Below are 15,087 nucleotides of genomic sequence, written 5' to 3' on the forward strand. Positions count from 1 at the left end.
TTCAACGAGCGGGAAATCGCCAGCGACCTCAGCCGCAGAACACCGTGGCGAGAGATGCAGGGACCTTGTGGGTATAATGTGGGCGTGGTAAACTTGTTTTAGGTATTAACGAGATCCACCACTTTTCAGTTAAAACTTTTTCTAGCACAAATTTCATGAGCGCAACAGTTCTGCGATTTCTGAGCGTTACATTGGGCGTGCCTTGTTCTTTTAGGTGAATCGATAGAAATTAATGCATTGTGCATTACAGTTGAAATTCTTTTATTTTTAGCTTTAAATTGAAGAAGCCACATCTTTGAGCATGTTCGAGTAATAATCTTGGTATTGTTGGCACCAACGCAATTTTTGAGTATTTGTTTAGCAATATTTCTTAAAATTCATAAAAGTTACGGTTACGCCCAATCGATTTGTTAAATTTTTGGTATATGCAACTCGATCGGCCGTAACGTGGATACATTTGAAGTATCAATTTGTCGCTGTCGAGCACATTAGCACAATCGGTTAGTCCACTCCTTTAAATGTTATAGGTGACGATGCTATTGTTATTAACGCCGGCCCAGAAAAACTTAAAATACATGCTGTCAAGGAGCAGCCGCAGAACTCAATTTAAAATCATTTTAATACCATTTTTTGTTTTTCATTTGGTCTTCCTAATTATTTATTTTGCATGTGTAAGTCAGAAGAACAAGATAGGGCGAGATAAGCGACTGCGCTGTTTATGTTTATTCGCTTTTGATCGCTGGTACGAAGCAGTTCGTTCGCTCTCGCTACAGCAATAAATGCATTTGAAGTCGAACCACATTCTTGGCTTTTCTTTTAACACCGTTCCGACACCGCATAATACTCCCTCGTTAAACATTCGCAAAAAAAAGGTGGCATAAATTAATGGCTCCTCTAAATATTGGTGACCTCAACGTGATCGTGAACGTGTGCTAAAGTTAAGCAATTATTAAATATCGTTTTAATAATTCTACGCGCCCCTTGCACTTGTCGTTGCCCTTTGTTTTCGGTTCCGTCATTCCCCTTAAATTTCGGTCTTCGGTTTTCGCTGGCCCAAAAAAATTGTAAAGTACAACGACAAAACTGCGAGTTGTTTTTGACGACTCAGCGAAGTCCTCTTCGGAATATTCGTTGAACGATTTGTTGTACGCTGGTCCTTCCATTCAACCAAAAACCTTCACTACCGTTCTTCGTTTTCGTTTTTTCAAGGTTGCTTTGTGTGGAGATATTTGCAAAATGTATCGCTGCGTTCGGGTTACGCATCCCCACCAGTTTCTGCAATGTACTTTATGGCGCGAACGGCCAGAAGACGAGGTTCAAGTTTACTCGCTTGACACCGTAACCTATGGCACGAAGCCTGCTGGTTTTTCGACAATTCGTGCAATGCAGCAGCTATTCTACGATGAAGAAGGGAAATTTCCAGTAGCAGCTAAAATCATACGCACAAACTTCTACGTGGATGATCCAATCGCAGGAGGAGACACCATTGAGAAGGGCGTTGAAATTCGTCAACAAATCAAGGCGCTCTTGGAAAGAGGACATTTTCCAATTCGCAAATGGTGTTCCAACGAACCTGCGGCGCTAGGAGTGGATGACTCGGATCGGGAGAAAACTTTAAAGTTCCACGAAGAAACCGACGTTACAAAGGCGTTAGGTTTATCTTGGGACACGCTATGGACAGAATGGACAGAAAAATCCGCAACTAAGCGCAACATCCTGTCGGCTTTCGCTAGGTTTTTCGATCCCCTTAGACTAATAGCCCCAATCATAACCAAGCTTAAAATTTTCATGCAGGTCTTATGGAAGGATAAACTCGACTGGGATGAATCCCTGCTGCAATCTTTACATTCCGCTTGGTTGGAGCACATGTCGCAGATCGCCACAGTTGCTTGCTTGAAGCTTCCACGCTTTGTTCTACAGCATCGTTTGTTCTACAGTTCATCGGACGAAATACATGGATTTTGCGATGCAAGCATGGCAGCTTACGGAGCTTGCATTTATTTTCGATCAGAGAACCAAGGTATCGTTTCGTCGAACCTACTTTGCTCAAAGTCAAGAGTCGCACCCTTGCAGACCCTCACGATTCCGAAGCTAGAGTTATCTGCCGCTCTTTTACTGTCCGAGCTTGCCTCTAAAGTGGCACAAATTGCATCTCGATCTTGCACCTTTCATTGTTGGTCAGATTCGACAATGGTTTTGGCCTGGATCCATCAACCTCCATCGGATTTTAACATTTTCGTTTCGAACAGGATTTCTCAGATAGAGGAGCGAACTAATGACTTGGAGGCACGTACCGTCAAGGCAGAATCCGGCGGGTATCTTATCTCGTGGATGTACCCCTATTGAGCTAGTGGGATCAAAACTTTGGAGTGAAGGACCACAGTTCTTATTCACTGATTCTTCTACATGGCCCGATGACGCGCCCCCTGTCAAGGAACTTCCTGAGCATCGACGCAGCACATTGGTGCTGCCGCACGAAATGGACATCTCACACAGTTGCAAGTTTGGAAATCAAATCAAAGGTGGTACTAATCTACTTATTAAAGGGATTCAGAGCGAGCATTTCGCCGAAGATAACAAAGCACTAACCTTGAAGATGAAGCTGTCGCCGAGGAGTAAACTTCTATCCTTAAACCCATTTATAGATGCAGGAGGTCTAATGCGCGTCGGCGGACGCCTTCATAATTCGCAGCTGGATTTCGATGCCATGCACCCTATGATTCTTCCCAAGTCTCATCATATAACCTCAGCTATCATTGATCATCTTCATCGCAAGTTCCTGCATGCAGGAGCACAGAGCTTGTTAGCGAAAACGGTTTCTGCTGTCATCAACAAGTGCATTCAATGTTTAAGATTAAAGCCCAAGCTAGTCGAACACATCATGACGCCGCTTCCGGAGATCCGAGTGCAGCCGAATCACCCATTCGTCATCTCTGGAGTGGACTTTTGTGGCCCCTTTTATTCGAAGTCAGAGGTCAGAAACAGGCCCCCTACGAAGTGCTACATAGCCATATTCGTTTGCTTCGTCAGCAAAGCTACACACTTGGAAGTTGTCGAAGACCTTTCAACGCAATCGTTCATAGCAGCCCTGAAACAATTTATAAGCCTGAGGGGAAAACTTCAAACGATTTGGTCAGACAACGCAACGAACTTCGTGGGAGCCAAAAACGAGCTAGTTGAGCTTCGGCAGCTGTTTCTGAGCGATCCTCTCCTCACACTTTACTTGATCACAACTTTTTAATAAAGAATTTGATTTAATAATTTTTATGGAGATAAATATTGGTATAATAAGAAAATCTCATTTAAAAATAGAATTAAAAGAATGTACAGAGAACTTAATTTAAACAATCTTGAGGTGCTTACCAATGCCCAATTGGATCGGAAACGCTTCATTTTGCTTTTTACATTCTTTCCAAATAGCCCTTTTACTCCGAATAACGGATGTATATCTAACATGTCACGTAAGTGTAAATACTCTGGAGTGTGCTCCAGTTGATGGACAAAGACTTCTGGCTTTATCTTGTTCTTATCTAGAAGTATTTCAAAGGCACGTTCACGATCCAATTGAACTAATGGTATAATTAATTTTGGAATGGCATCGTAAAGTTCATAACGGCGTATTAATTGAAAGACATCCTTGTTCTGTAACCTATAAATATTTTGTCAGTCCGTTCTTAAAAGCGATTTAAATACTAACTTTAGATACATTCGAAGGGCGCTTTCGAAATCACCCTGATATGAATATAGAAGAGCCAAGGATTCGAGCAAATGATCAGCGTGTTGCTTACGAAAGTTATCGTGTATGGCGTTAATAACAGCCAGGCCGTCGTACAGGTGAGATGGCCATTCCTTAACAAGATTTAGAAATCCACTTACATCGAACTTTAGAAATTCGTACAAATCCATCTCATACACGTGATTAATAGCCCCAATCATAACCAAGCTTAAAATTTTCATGCAGGTCTTATGGAAGGATAAACTCGACTGGGATGAATCCCTGCTGCAATCTTTACATTCCGCTTGGTTGGAGCACATGTCGCAGATCGCCACAGTTGCTTGCTTGAAGCTTCCACGCTTTGTTCTACAGCATCGTTTGTTCTACAGTTCATCGGACGAAATACATGGATTTTGCGATGCAAGCATGGCAGCTTACGGAGCTTGCATTTATTTTCGATCAGAGAACCAAGGTATCGTTTCGTCGAACCTACTTTGCTCAAAGTCAAGAGTCGCACCCTTGCAGACCCTCACGATTCCGAAGCTAGAGTTATCTGCCGCTCTTTTACTGTCCGAGCTTGCCTCTAAAGTGGCACAAATTGCATCTCGATCTTGCACCTTTCATTGTTGGTCAGATTCGACAATGGTTTTGGCCTGGATCCATCAACCTCCATCGGATTTCAACATTTTCGTTTCGAACAGGATTTCTCAGATAGAGGAGAGAACTAATGACTTGGAGGCACGTACCGTCAAGGCAGAATCCGGCGGGTATCTTATCTCGTGGATGTACCCCTATTGAGCTAGTGGGATCAAAACTTTGGAGTGAAGGACCACAGTTCTTATTCACTGATTCTTCTACATGGCCCGATGACGCGCCCCCTGTCAAGGAACTTCCTGAGCATCGACGCAGCACATTGGTGCTGTCGCAGGAAATGGACATCTCACACAGTTGCAAGTTTGGAAATTCGTTTGGGAGAATGCAGAGAGTCTTCGGATATATATATCGGTTCTTTCAAAGAGTCAGCAAGGATCGAGTACGGCATAAAGGAGAGCTTACAGTCGAGGAAATCAAAGGTGGTACTAATCTACTTATTAAAGGGATTCAGAGCGAGCATTTCGCCGAAGATAACAAAGCACTAACCTTGAAGATGAAGCTGTCGCCGAGGACGCCTTCATAATTCGCAGCTGGATTTCGATGCCATGCACCCTATGATTCTTCCCAAGTCTCATCATATAACCTCAGCTATCATTGATCATCTTCATCGCAAGTTCCTGCATGCAGGAGCACAGAGCTTGTTAGCGAAAACGGTTTCTGCTGTCATCAACAAGTGCATTCAATGTTTAAGATTAAAGCCCAAGCTAGTCGAACACATCATGACGCCGCTTCCGGAGATCCGAGTGCAGCCGAATCACCCATTCGTCATCTCTGGAGTGGACTTTTGTGGCCCCTTTTATTCGAAGTCAGAGGTCAGAAACAGGCCCCCTACGAAGTGCTACATAGCCATATTCGTTTGCTTCGTCAGCAAAGCTACACACTTGGAAGTTGTCGAAGACCTTTCAACGCAATCGTTCATAGCAGCCCTGAAACAATTTATAAGCCTGAGGGGAAAACTTCAAACGATTTGGTCAGACAACGCAACGAACTTCGTGGGAGCCAAAAACGAGCTAGTTGAGCTTCGGCAGCTGTTTCTGAGCGATCCTCTCCTCACACTTTACTTGATCACAACTTTTTAATAAAGAATTTGATTTAATAATTTTTATGGAGATAAATATTGGTATAATAAGAAAATCTCATTTAAAAATAGAATTAAAAGAATGTACAGAGAACTTAATTTAAACAATCTTGAGGTGCTTACCAATGCCCAATTGGATCGGAAACGCTTCATTTTGCTTTTTACATTCTTTCCAAATAGCCCTTTTACTCCGAATAACGGATGTATATCTAACATGTCACGTAAGTGTAAATACTCTGGAGTGTGCTCCAGTTGATGGACAAAGACTTCTGGCTTTATCTTGTTCTTATCTAGAAGTATTTCAAAGGCACGTTCACGATCCAATTGAACTAATGGTATAATTAATTTTGGAATGGCATCGTAAAGTTCATAACGGCGTATTAATTGAAAGACATCCTTGTTCTGTAACCTATAAATATTTTGTCAGTCCGTTCTTAAAAGCGATTTAAATACTAACTTTAGATACATTCGAAGGGCGCTTTCGAAATCACCCTGATATGAATATAGAAGAGCCAAGGATTCGAGCAAATGATCAGCGTGTTGCTTACGAAAGTTATCGTGTATGGCGTTAATAACAGCCAGGCCGTCGTACAGGTGAGATGGCCATTCCTTAACAAGATTTAGAAATCCACTTACATCGAACTTTAGAAATTCGTACAAATCCATCTCATACACGTGATTAATAGCCCCAATCATAACCAAGCTTAAAATTTTCATGCAGGTCTTATGGAAGGATAAACTCGACTGGGATGAATCCCTGCTGCAATCTTTACATTCCGCTTGGTTGGAGCACATGTCGCAGATCGCCACAGTTGCTTGCTTGAAGCTTCCACGCTTTGTTCTACAGCATCGTTTGTTCTACAGTTCATCGGACGAAATACATGGATTTTGCGATGCAAGCATGGCAGCTTACGGAGCTTGCATTTATTTTCGATCAGAGAACCAAGGTATCGTTTCGTCGAACCTACTTTGCTCAAAGTCAAGAGTCGCACCCTTGCAGACCCTCACGATTCCGAAGCTAGAGTTATCTGCCGCTCTTTTACTGTCCGAGCTTGCCTCTAAAGTGGCACAAATTGCATCTCGATCTTGCACCTTTCATTGTTGGTCAGATTCGACAATGGTTTTGGCCTGGATCCATCAACCTCCATCGGATTTCAACATTTTCGTTTCGAACAGGATTTCTCAGATAGAGGAGAGAACTAATGACTTGGAGGCACGTACCGTCAAGGCAGAATCCGGCGGGTATCTTATCTCGTGGATGTACCCCTATTGAGCTAGTGGGATCAAAACTTTGGAGTGAAGGACCACAGTTCTTATTCACTGATTCTTCTACATGGCCCGATGACGCGCCCCCTGTCAAGGAACTTCCTGAGCATCGACGCAGCACATTGGTGCTGTCGCAGGAAATGGACATCTCACACAGTTGCAAGTTTGGAAATTCGTTTGGGAGAATGCAGAGAGTCTTCGGATATATATATCGGTTCTTTCAAAGAGTCAGCAAGGATCGAGTACGGCATAAAGGAGAGCTTACAGTCGAGGAAATCAAAGGTGGTACTAATCTACTTATTAAAGGGATTCAGAGCGAGCATTTCGCCGAAGATAACAAAGCACTAACCTTGAAGATGAAGCTGTCGCCGAGGACGCCTTCATAATTCGCAGCTGGATTTCGATGCCATGCACCCTATGATTCTTCCCAAGTCTCATCATATAACCTCAGCTATCATTGATCATCTTCATCGCAAGTTCCTGCATGCAGGAGCACAGAGCTTGTTAGCGAAAACGGTTTCTGCTGTCATCAACAAGTGCATTCAATGTTTAAGATTAAAGCCCAAGCTAGTCGAACACATCATGACGCCGCTTCCGGAGATCCGAGTGCAGCCGAATCACCCATTCGTCATCTCTGGAGTGGACTTTTGTGGCCCCTTTTATTCGAAGTCAGAGGTCAGAAACAGGCCCCCTACGAAGTGCTACATAGCCATATTCGTTTGCTTCGTCAGCAAAGCTACACACTTGGAAGTTGTCGAAGACCTTTCAACGCAATCGTTCATAGCAGCCCTGAAACAATTTATAAGCCTGAGGGGAAAACTTCAAACGATTTGGTCAGACAACGCAACGAACTTCGTGGGAGCCAAAAACGAGCTAGTTGAGCTTCGGCAGCTGTTTCTGAGCGATCCTCTCCTCACACTTTACTTGATCACAACTTTTTAATAAAGGATTTGATTTAATACTTTTTATGGAGATAAATATTGGTATAATAAGAAAATCTCATTTAAAAATAGAATTAAAAGAATGTACAGAGAACTTAATTTAAACAATCTTGAGGTGCTTACCAATGCCCAATTGGATCGGAAACGCTTCATTTTGCTTTTTACATTCTTTCCAAATAGCCCTTTTACTCCGAATAACGGATGTATATCTAACATGTCACGTAAGTGTAAATACTCTGGAGTGTGCTCCAGTTGATGGACAAAGACTTCTGGCTTTATCTTGTTCTTATCTAGAAGTATTTCAAAGGCACGTTCACGATCCAATTGAACTAATGGTATAATTAATTTTGGAATGGCATCGTAAAGTTCATAACGGCGTATTAATTGAAAGACATCCTTGTTCTGTAACCTATAAATATTTTGTCAGTCCGTTCTTAAAAGCGATTTAAATACTAACTTTAGATACATTCGAAGGGCGCTTTCGAAATCACCCTAATATGAATATAGAAGAACCAAGGATTCGAGCAAATAATCAGCGTGTTGCTTACGAAAGTTATCGTGTATGGCGTTAATAACAGCCAGGCCGTCGTACAGGTGAGATGGCCATTCCTTAACAAGATTTAGAAATCCACTTACATCGAACTTTAGAAATTCGTACAAATCCATCTCATACACGTGATTAATAGCCCCAATCATAACCAAGCTTAAAATTTTCATGCAGGTCTTATGGAAGGATAAACTCGACTGGGATGAATCCCTGCTGCAATCTTTACATTCCGCTTGGTTGGAGCACATGTCGCAGATCGCCACAGTTGCTTGCTTGAAGCTTCCACGCTTTGTTCTACAGTTCATCGGACGAAATACATGGATTTTGCGATGCAAGCATGGCAGCTTACGGAGCTTGCATTTATTTTCGATCAGAGAACCAAGGTATCGTTTCGTCGAACCTACTTTGCTCAAAGTCAAGAGTCGCACCCTTGCAGACCCTCACGATTCCGAAGCTAGAGTTATCTGCCGCTCTTTTACTGTCCGAGCTTGCCTCTAAAGTGGCACAAATTGCATCTCGATCTTGCACCTTTCATTGTTGGTCAGATTCGACAATGGTTTTGGCCTGGATCCATCAACCTCCATCGGATTTCAACATTTTCGTTTCGAACAGGATTTCTCAGATAGAGGAGAGAACTAATGACTTGGAGGCACGTACCGTCAAGGCAGAATCCGGCGGGTATCTTATCTCGTGGATGTACCCCTATTGAGCTAGTGGGATCAAAACTTTGGAGTGAAGGACCACAGTTCTTATTCACTGATTCTTCTACATGGCCCGATGACGCGCCCCCTGTCAAGGAACTTCCTGAGCATCGACGCAGCACATTGGTGCTGTCGCAGGAAATGGACATCTCACACAGTTGCAAGTTTGGAAATTCGTTTGGGAGAATGCAGAGAGTCTTCGGATATATATATCGGTTCCTTCAAAGAGTCAGCAAGGATCGAGTACGCCAAAGGAGAGCTTACAGTCGAGGAAATCAAAGGTGGTACTAATCTACTTATTAAAGGGATTCAGAGCGAGCATTTCGCCGATGATAACAAAGCACTAACCTTGAAGATGAAGCTGTCGCCGAGGACGCCTTCATAATTCGCAGCTGGATTTCGATGCCATGCACCCTATGATTCTTCCCAAGTCTCATCATATAACCTCAGCTATCATTGATCATCTTCATCGCAAGTTCCTGCATGCAGGAGCACAGAGCTTGTTAGCGAAAACGGTTTCTGCTGTCATCAACAAGTGCATTCAATGTTTAAGATTAAAGCCCAAGCTAGTCGAACACATCATGACGCCGCTTCCGGAGATCCGAGTGCAGCTGAATCACCCATTCGTCATCTCTGGAGTGGACTTTTGTGGCCCCTTTTATTCGAAGTCAGAGGTCAGAAACAGGCCCCCTACGAAGTGCTACATAGCCATATTCGTTTGCTTCGTCAGCAAAGCTACACACTTGGAAGTTGTCGAAGACCTTTCAACGCAATCGTTCATAGCAGCCCTGAAACAATTTATAAGCCTGAGGGGAAAACTTCAAACGAATTGGTCAGACAACGCAACGAACTTCGTGGGAGCCAAAAACGAGCTAGTTGAGCTTCGGCAGCTGTTTCTGAGCGATCCTCAAAACATTGAGCTATGGAATTCCTACACATTACGCGATCTAAGCACAGAACGCTGACAACATTACAAAACAAATGGTTAGTAACCAAGCAAGGAGAAAACTGGTGTGATGTCACTTTAAACATATTCTTCCAAATCTATATCTTTCAGTTGAATCTTATGGGCGAAAGATAATGTTTGCTCTTGGAGATTGTAGTGCCACAGCATTTTAATAAGCGATTTTCGCAGGTTCGGAATTGTCCGACCCAATTTAATTTGGCTGATAACCACGGCGGGGTTCACATAGTCTAAAGTAATAAGGACTTTTTTATTAATCTGATAATATTATTTATACTTTATCATGCTTCTACCCACAATGCCGTCTAAGACTTTGGCTACAATTTCGGGTTGTTCGGTAGTCTCACTGATAAGCTGATGCCATAAATCCATCTCTGGATAATAGCCTTCTTCTTTGCATATAGTCAAGGCCTCCAGAATTACGTATTTCTTTGAACGCATAAGAAATGGCAAAAGTTGGTTTCGATTGGTATTAACTATTTGATAAAGAGTCCAAATACTGAAAAAAAGGCGCGGGAACGCCATAGTCGAGTCCTCGACTATTAAATACCCGCTACCCAGCAAAAGGGATTGTTATAGAGATCAAATATGCATGCAGCAAAGCAACCGTTTTCGATTCTGTAAACTGGCTTCACCTAGCGATGAACACTTTACTTGATCACAACTTTTTAATAAAGGATTTGATTTGATACTTTTTATGGAGATAAATATTGGTATAATAAGAAAATCTCATTTAAAAATAGAATTAAAAGAATGTACAGAGAACTTAATTTAAACAATCTTGAGGTGCTTACCAATGCCCAATTGGATCGGAAACGCTTAATTTTGCTTTTTACATTCTTTCCAAATAGCCCTTTTACTCCGAATAACGGATGTATATCTAACATGTCAAGTAAGTGTAAATAATTTGGAGTGTGCTCCAGTTGATGGACAACGACTGCTGGCTTTATCTTCTTCTTATCTAGAAGTATTTCAAAGACACGTTCACGATCCAATTGAACTAATGGTATAATTAATTTTGGAATGGCATCGTAAAGTTCATAACGGCGTATTAATTGAAAGACATCCTTGTTCTGTAACCTTTAAATATTTTGTCAGTCCGTTCTTGAAAGCGATTTAAATACTAACTTTAGATACATTCGGAGGGCGCTTTCGAAATCATCGCTGATATTAACATAGAAGAACCAAGGATTCGATTCGTACAGGTGAGATGGCCATTCCTTAACAAGAATCCGCTTACATCGAACTTTAGAAATTCGTACAAATCCATCTCGTACACGTGAGGTTCCGATCGAGTTGGCATTCGTCAGATGTCGGCAGATAAGCACTAACGGAATTGACATTTAAAAATTTAAAAATGTCTTCTTCCCAAAAGACTTTATTTTTCCCCAGCATTCGCAGGCACAGTTTTGCAGCGTCCTCGTATTGCTTGAGCACCAATAAATGGCTAATGTAAAGTCTAGACAATAGTAGTAATTTTCTTATACAAGTCCAAGCATTAAAGTTTGTAACTTACCTGGTTATGGAGTGAACGGAAACCCTACCGCCATGAGTAGCAAGCAGTTCTATTGCCTCCTCGAATTTACTGTTTAAATTAAAGAAAATAAAAAGGAAAACTTTTCCGATAAAATACAAGCTTACAGCAAATACTCAAGAAGGTCTAAAAATAATATGAAAGACCCAAACTTTACTTCCCACCGTAGATCCTTCTGCAGAGAATGTGGAAAACAAGGAAAAAGTTAAAGTCAAGTCAAGTATTTCTATATATCAAAGTTGCGCCTAACGAACGCCTAACGCCTAACGCCTGAAACGAACCCGACACGTCAAAGCGTATTTAACTTTGTTAGTATTTAGCACTTATTGATTAATAATAAAGTTAATAAGTTAGAGGAAACGTGCCAATAAGGTAAAAACAACTGGAGATCCTTAATATGCTTAATCCAAAATTTGTAGCTAGATTTTTTAGAGTCCAATATTCCACGGTTCATAAGAATAGACAGAAAGGCAGAGGGGTTGACTCGAAAAGAGATCCTGATGAATGATATATGGTTATTTATACGAAAAAGTCAACCAACCGCCATAAATTTATACTTGCCAGAACATTTTTGTTTGGTGTTCATATGTCATTATTAGCCATACTTTGTAAAAATTCAAATTCAAGCAATGAAACACGAGCAACACATAGTGTACGTCTCAGCAACATTATGTTTTGTTTTCGATAAATTGCTATGCCTTCTGAGAATGTTTCAAGATCTAACCACCAACCCATTTTTTTATTATTTTATTATTTTAGTATGTAGTGTTTTGTATGGTCTTTAGTATGAACGTCGCTTGCTGACTTGTTTGGGTACATTTTTAGCGATATCAGCTGTGCTACGCCCCTGCGCGCAGGCTTCGCAACGAACAAAGAATTAATAAATTCATAACGAAATGACCAAACACTGCCCCCGTTGAATCGGTGCACGCAGCATACAATAAATGTGCCAATAAGGTAAAATTAACTGGAGATGCCTTATATGCTTAATCCAAAATTTGTAGCTAGATTTTTTAGAGTCCAATATTCCACGGTTCATAAGAATAGACAGACAGGCAGAGGGGTTGACCCGAAAAGTGATCCTGATGAATTATATATGGTCATTTATATGAAAAAGTCAACCAACCGCCATAAAGTTATACTTGCCGGAACATTTTTGTTTGGTGTTCATATGTCATTATTAGCCATACTTTGTAAAAATTCAAATTCAAGCAATGAAACACGAGCAAAAACATAGTGTACTTCTCAGCAACATTATGTTTTGTTTTCGATAAATTGCTATGCCTTCTGAGAATGTTTCAAGATCTAACCACCAACCCATTTTTTTATTATTTTATTATTTTAGTATGTAGTGTTTTGTATAGTCTTTAGTATGAACGTTGCTTGCAGACTTTTTGGGGTAGATTTTTAGCGATATATCAGCTGTGCTACGCCCCTGGGCGCTGGCATCGCAACGAACAAAGAAATAATAAATTCATAACGAACCTTTTTTACTGGCTGATATGATCTTCCAGCTTTTTAGGATTCTGGGGGTAAAGCAGCGAGCGTTATTCCTCCCCAAAGTGGGGATGCGCAATCAAGTTGTTCGAGCGGGTCACGCAGATTAACATGTCTGGTAAACCAGTCAGATATGAGGTGCCTCAGCAGCTCTAAGTGAGCCGCTTTTGAGGAGTAATATGTAAGTTCTGCGCCATAATTTTTTAGAGGTACCCTGAAACGATCTGATCTACTAAGCTTATAATAAAGGGTCAACTGACTCTGACACAGTCAAATGGCAGGCCTTCTATTATTTGGGACATTAATGGTGGTTTACACTGGAAACAGTGCGTACATCGTCGAACAACAAAACTGCACTCGCATAGTGCATTGATCAACCAAATTATCTGCCGAAGCAAGCCGACTAGAGCGCGAAGTTCTGCGTGACAATTGGCGTAGTAAAAATTATCAATATATTATTTAACAAAACGATCCCCTTTAGGTATTAACATCGGCAATCGTGCTCTGCGTTCTAGAACCAAGTGCGCTAGTCGACGGCCCATTCTACCGCGCTTTTGACATATTCATCCTTCGAAACAAGTCAGAGCTGACCACCATGTCGACGGTTTAGGGATAAAAGTTTGGGGTCTGGTAGGAATACATGAATCGGAATGCAGCTAGACGAAATTTTCTGTATCTGCTGGAGGATATCTTGATATATATGGTAGAAGTATGCATTCAACTGCCTCTTTAAAGGAGTCTAGTCGAGACCAATAGTCGTCTGGACAGCAAAGTTAGCACACAGTTTGTCTCCTGCCTGACTTCAAATCTTGACAAGGGCTCTTGCGGGTAAGACCATTCGATGCCGGTAAGATCATTTATTGGGATAAGGGTTGATTAAGTTAGGCGCTAAGGTACTGTTGGGTTACCTGATTGACAACAAGCGATGGAGACAGTTTGCTAAGAGATGCTTGGGAGATTGAGGTATACCGACGTAGAACTGTTCGTTGCTAGCTCAACGATTCTTATATACTAGGGAACGATCAATTATATAATGTGAGAAGAGACAACAGCACCTTTTTTCGGTTGTGTTCGATGAGTTTAAGGCGCTTCTACCTTAGCTTAAAATCCACTTTTATATAATACTATTTTAATGCTAAGAAAGGTAATGTGAAGTTAAGAGAAGTAATCATCGAAATTGATTGCGTCGAAAGTTACGGACTATTTTCTCAAAAGGAAATCCAAAACACACACGCACAAAAGCAAACATTTGAGCCACAATAAATTTGATGTAGTCTGCTTTTAAAAAAACTTTTAAAAATGCCCGAGAAACAAGCTTGAACGTATATTTAAATTTTCTGATGGGAGAAGCTCGCAGTTTAAATAAAATGAATTAATTAAATTAATTATAAATACATAAATAGTCCAAAGCTTTATAGATTGAATAAAACCTTTTTCGCACCTTTATAGCGTAGAGACCGACATAAAAAATGGTTTGGCTAAAATTTTAATAAAATATTTTAGTGACCAAGAGCTACGAAGACTGACCAACTAAGCAGACCAGCACACGAACGCCAACGGAAGAAGACAACCGGCACACCTCGCGGAGGACAGAGGGCACTACACCGACGGAGCATCCAGCAGAGACCAGGAGGGACAACCCATATCACAGACCCTCATTAGGCCTAAGCAGATGGAATTCGGTATTCAACGAGCGGGAAATCGCCAGCGACCTCAGCCGCAGAGAACCGTGCCGAGAGATGCAGGGACCTTGTGGGTATAATGTGGGCGTGGTAAACTTGTTTTAGGTATTTACGAGATCCACCACTTTTCAGTTAAAACTTTTTCTAGCACAAATTTCATGAGCGCAACAGTTCTGCGCGATTTCTGCCATTTTCTTTTAGGTGAATCGATAGAAATTAATGCATTGTGCATTACAGTTGAAATTCTTTTTTTTAGCTTTAAATTGTAGAAGCCACAGCTTTGAGCTTGTTCGAGTAATAATCTTGCTATTGTTGGCACCAACGCAATTTTTGAGGATTTGTTTAGCAATATTTCTTAAAATTCATAAAAGTTACGGTTACCTCCAACCGATTTGTCACTTTTTTTTGGGTCTATGCAACTCGATCCGCCGTAACGTGGATAACGTGGAGTTTGGAGTATCAATTTGTCGCTGCCGAAAACACTAGCAAATCGGATAGGGCCCTCCTT

At 41.3% G+C, this 15,087-nt stretch overlaps 2 protein-coding genes and 1 pseudogene across 2 annotated transcripts; 2 read left to right on the forward strand and 1 right to left on the reverse strand.

Moving 5' to 3' along the window:
* Window positions 1-1,236: 1,236 nt before the first annotated feature.
* On the forward strand, window positions 1,237-2,346 carry LOC127012155 (uncharacterized). The gene has a single exon (XM_050890372.1). The coding sequence runs from the start codon at window positions 1,237-1,239 to the stop codon at window positions 2,344-2,346; it is 1,110 nt and encodes a 369-aa protein (XP_050746329.1).
* Window positions 2,347-2,479: 133 nt separating this feature from the next.
* LOC127012156 (uncharacterized) lies at window positions 2,480-3,241 on the forward strand. The gene has a single exon (XM_050890373.1). It carries the CDS (start codon window positions 2,480-2,482, stop codon window positions 3,239-3,241), a length of 762 nt encoding a protein of 253 aa, XP_050746330.1.
* Window positions 3,242-10,524: 7,283 nt separating this feature from the next.
* LOC127010486 (vacuolar protein sorting-associated protein 41 homolog) lies at window positions 10,525-11,602 on the reverse strand (annotated as a pseudogene).
* Window positions 11,603-15,087: the final 3,485 nt, after the last annotated feature.

This window comes from Drosophila biarmipes, unplaced genomic scaffold, assembly GCF_025231255.1.
Source record: "Drosophila biarmipes strain raj3 unplaced genomic scaffold, RU_DBia_V1.1 ptg000023l, whole genome shotgun sequence".
NCBI classification, from domain to species: domain Eukaryota; kingdom Metazoa; phylum Arthropoda; class Insecta; order Diptera; family Drosophilidae; genus Drosophila; species Drosophila biarmipes.

Excerpts from the sequence above, each read along its gene's own strand:
- LOC127012155 (XM_050890372.1), top strand. The coding sequence starts at position 1,237 with ATGTATCGCTGCGTTCGGGTTACGCATCCCCACCAGTTTCTGCAATGT.
- LOC127012156 (XM_050890373.1), top strand. The coding sequence starts at position 2,480 with ATGGACATCTCACACAGTTGCAAGTTTGGAAATCAAATCAAAGGTGGT.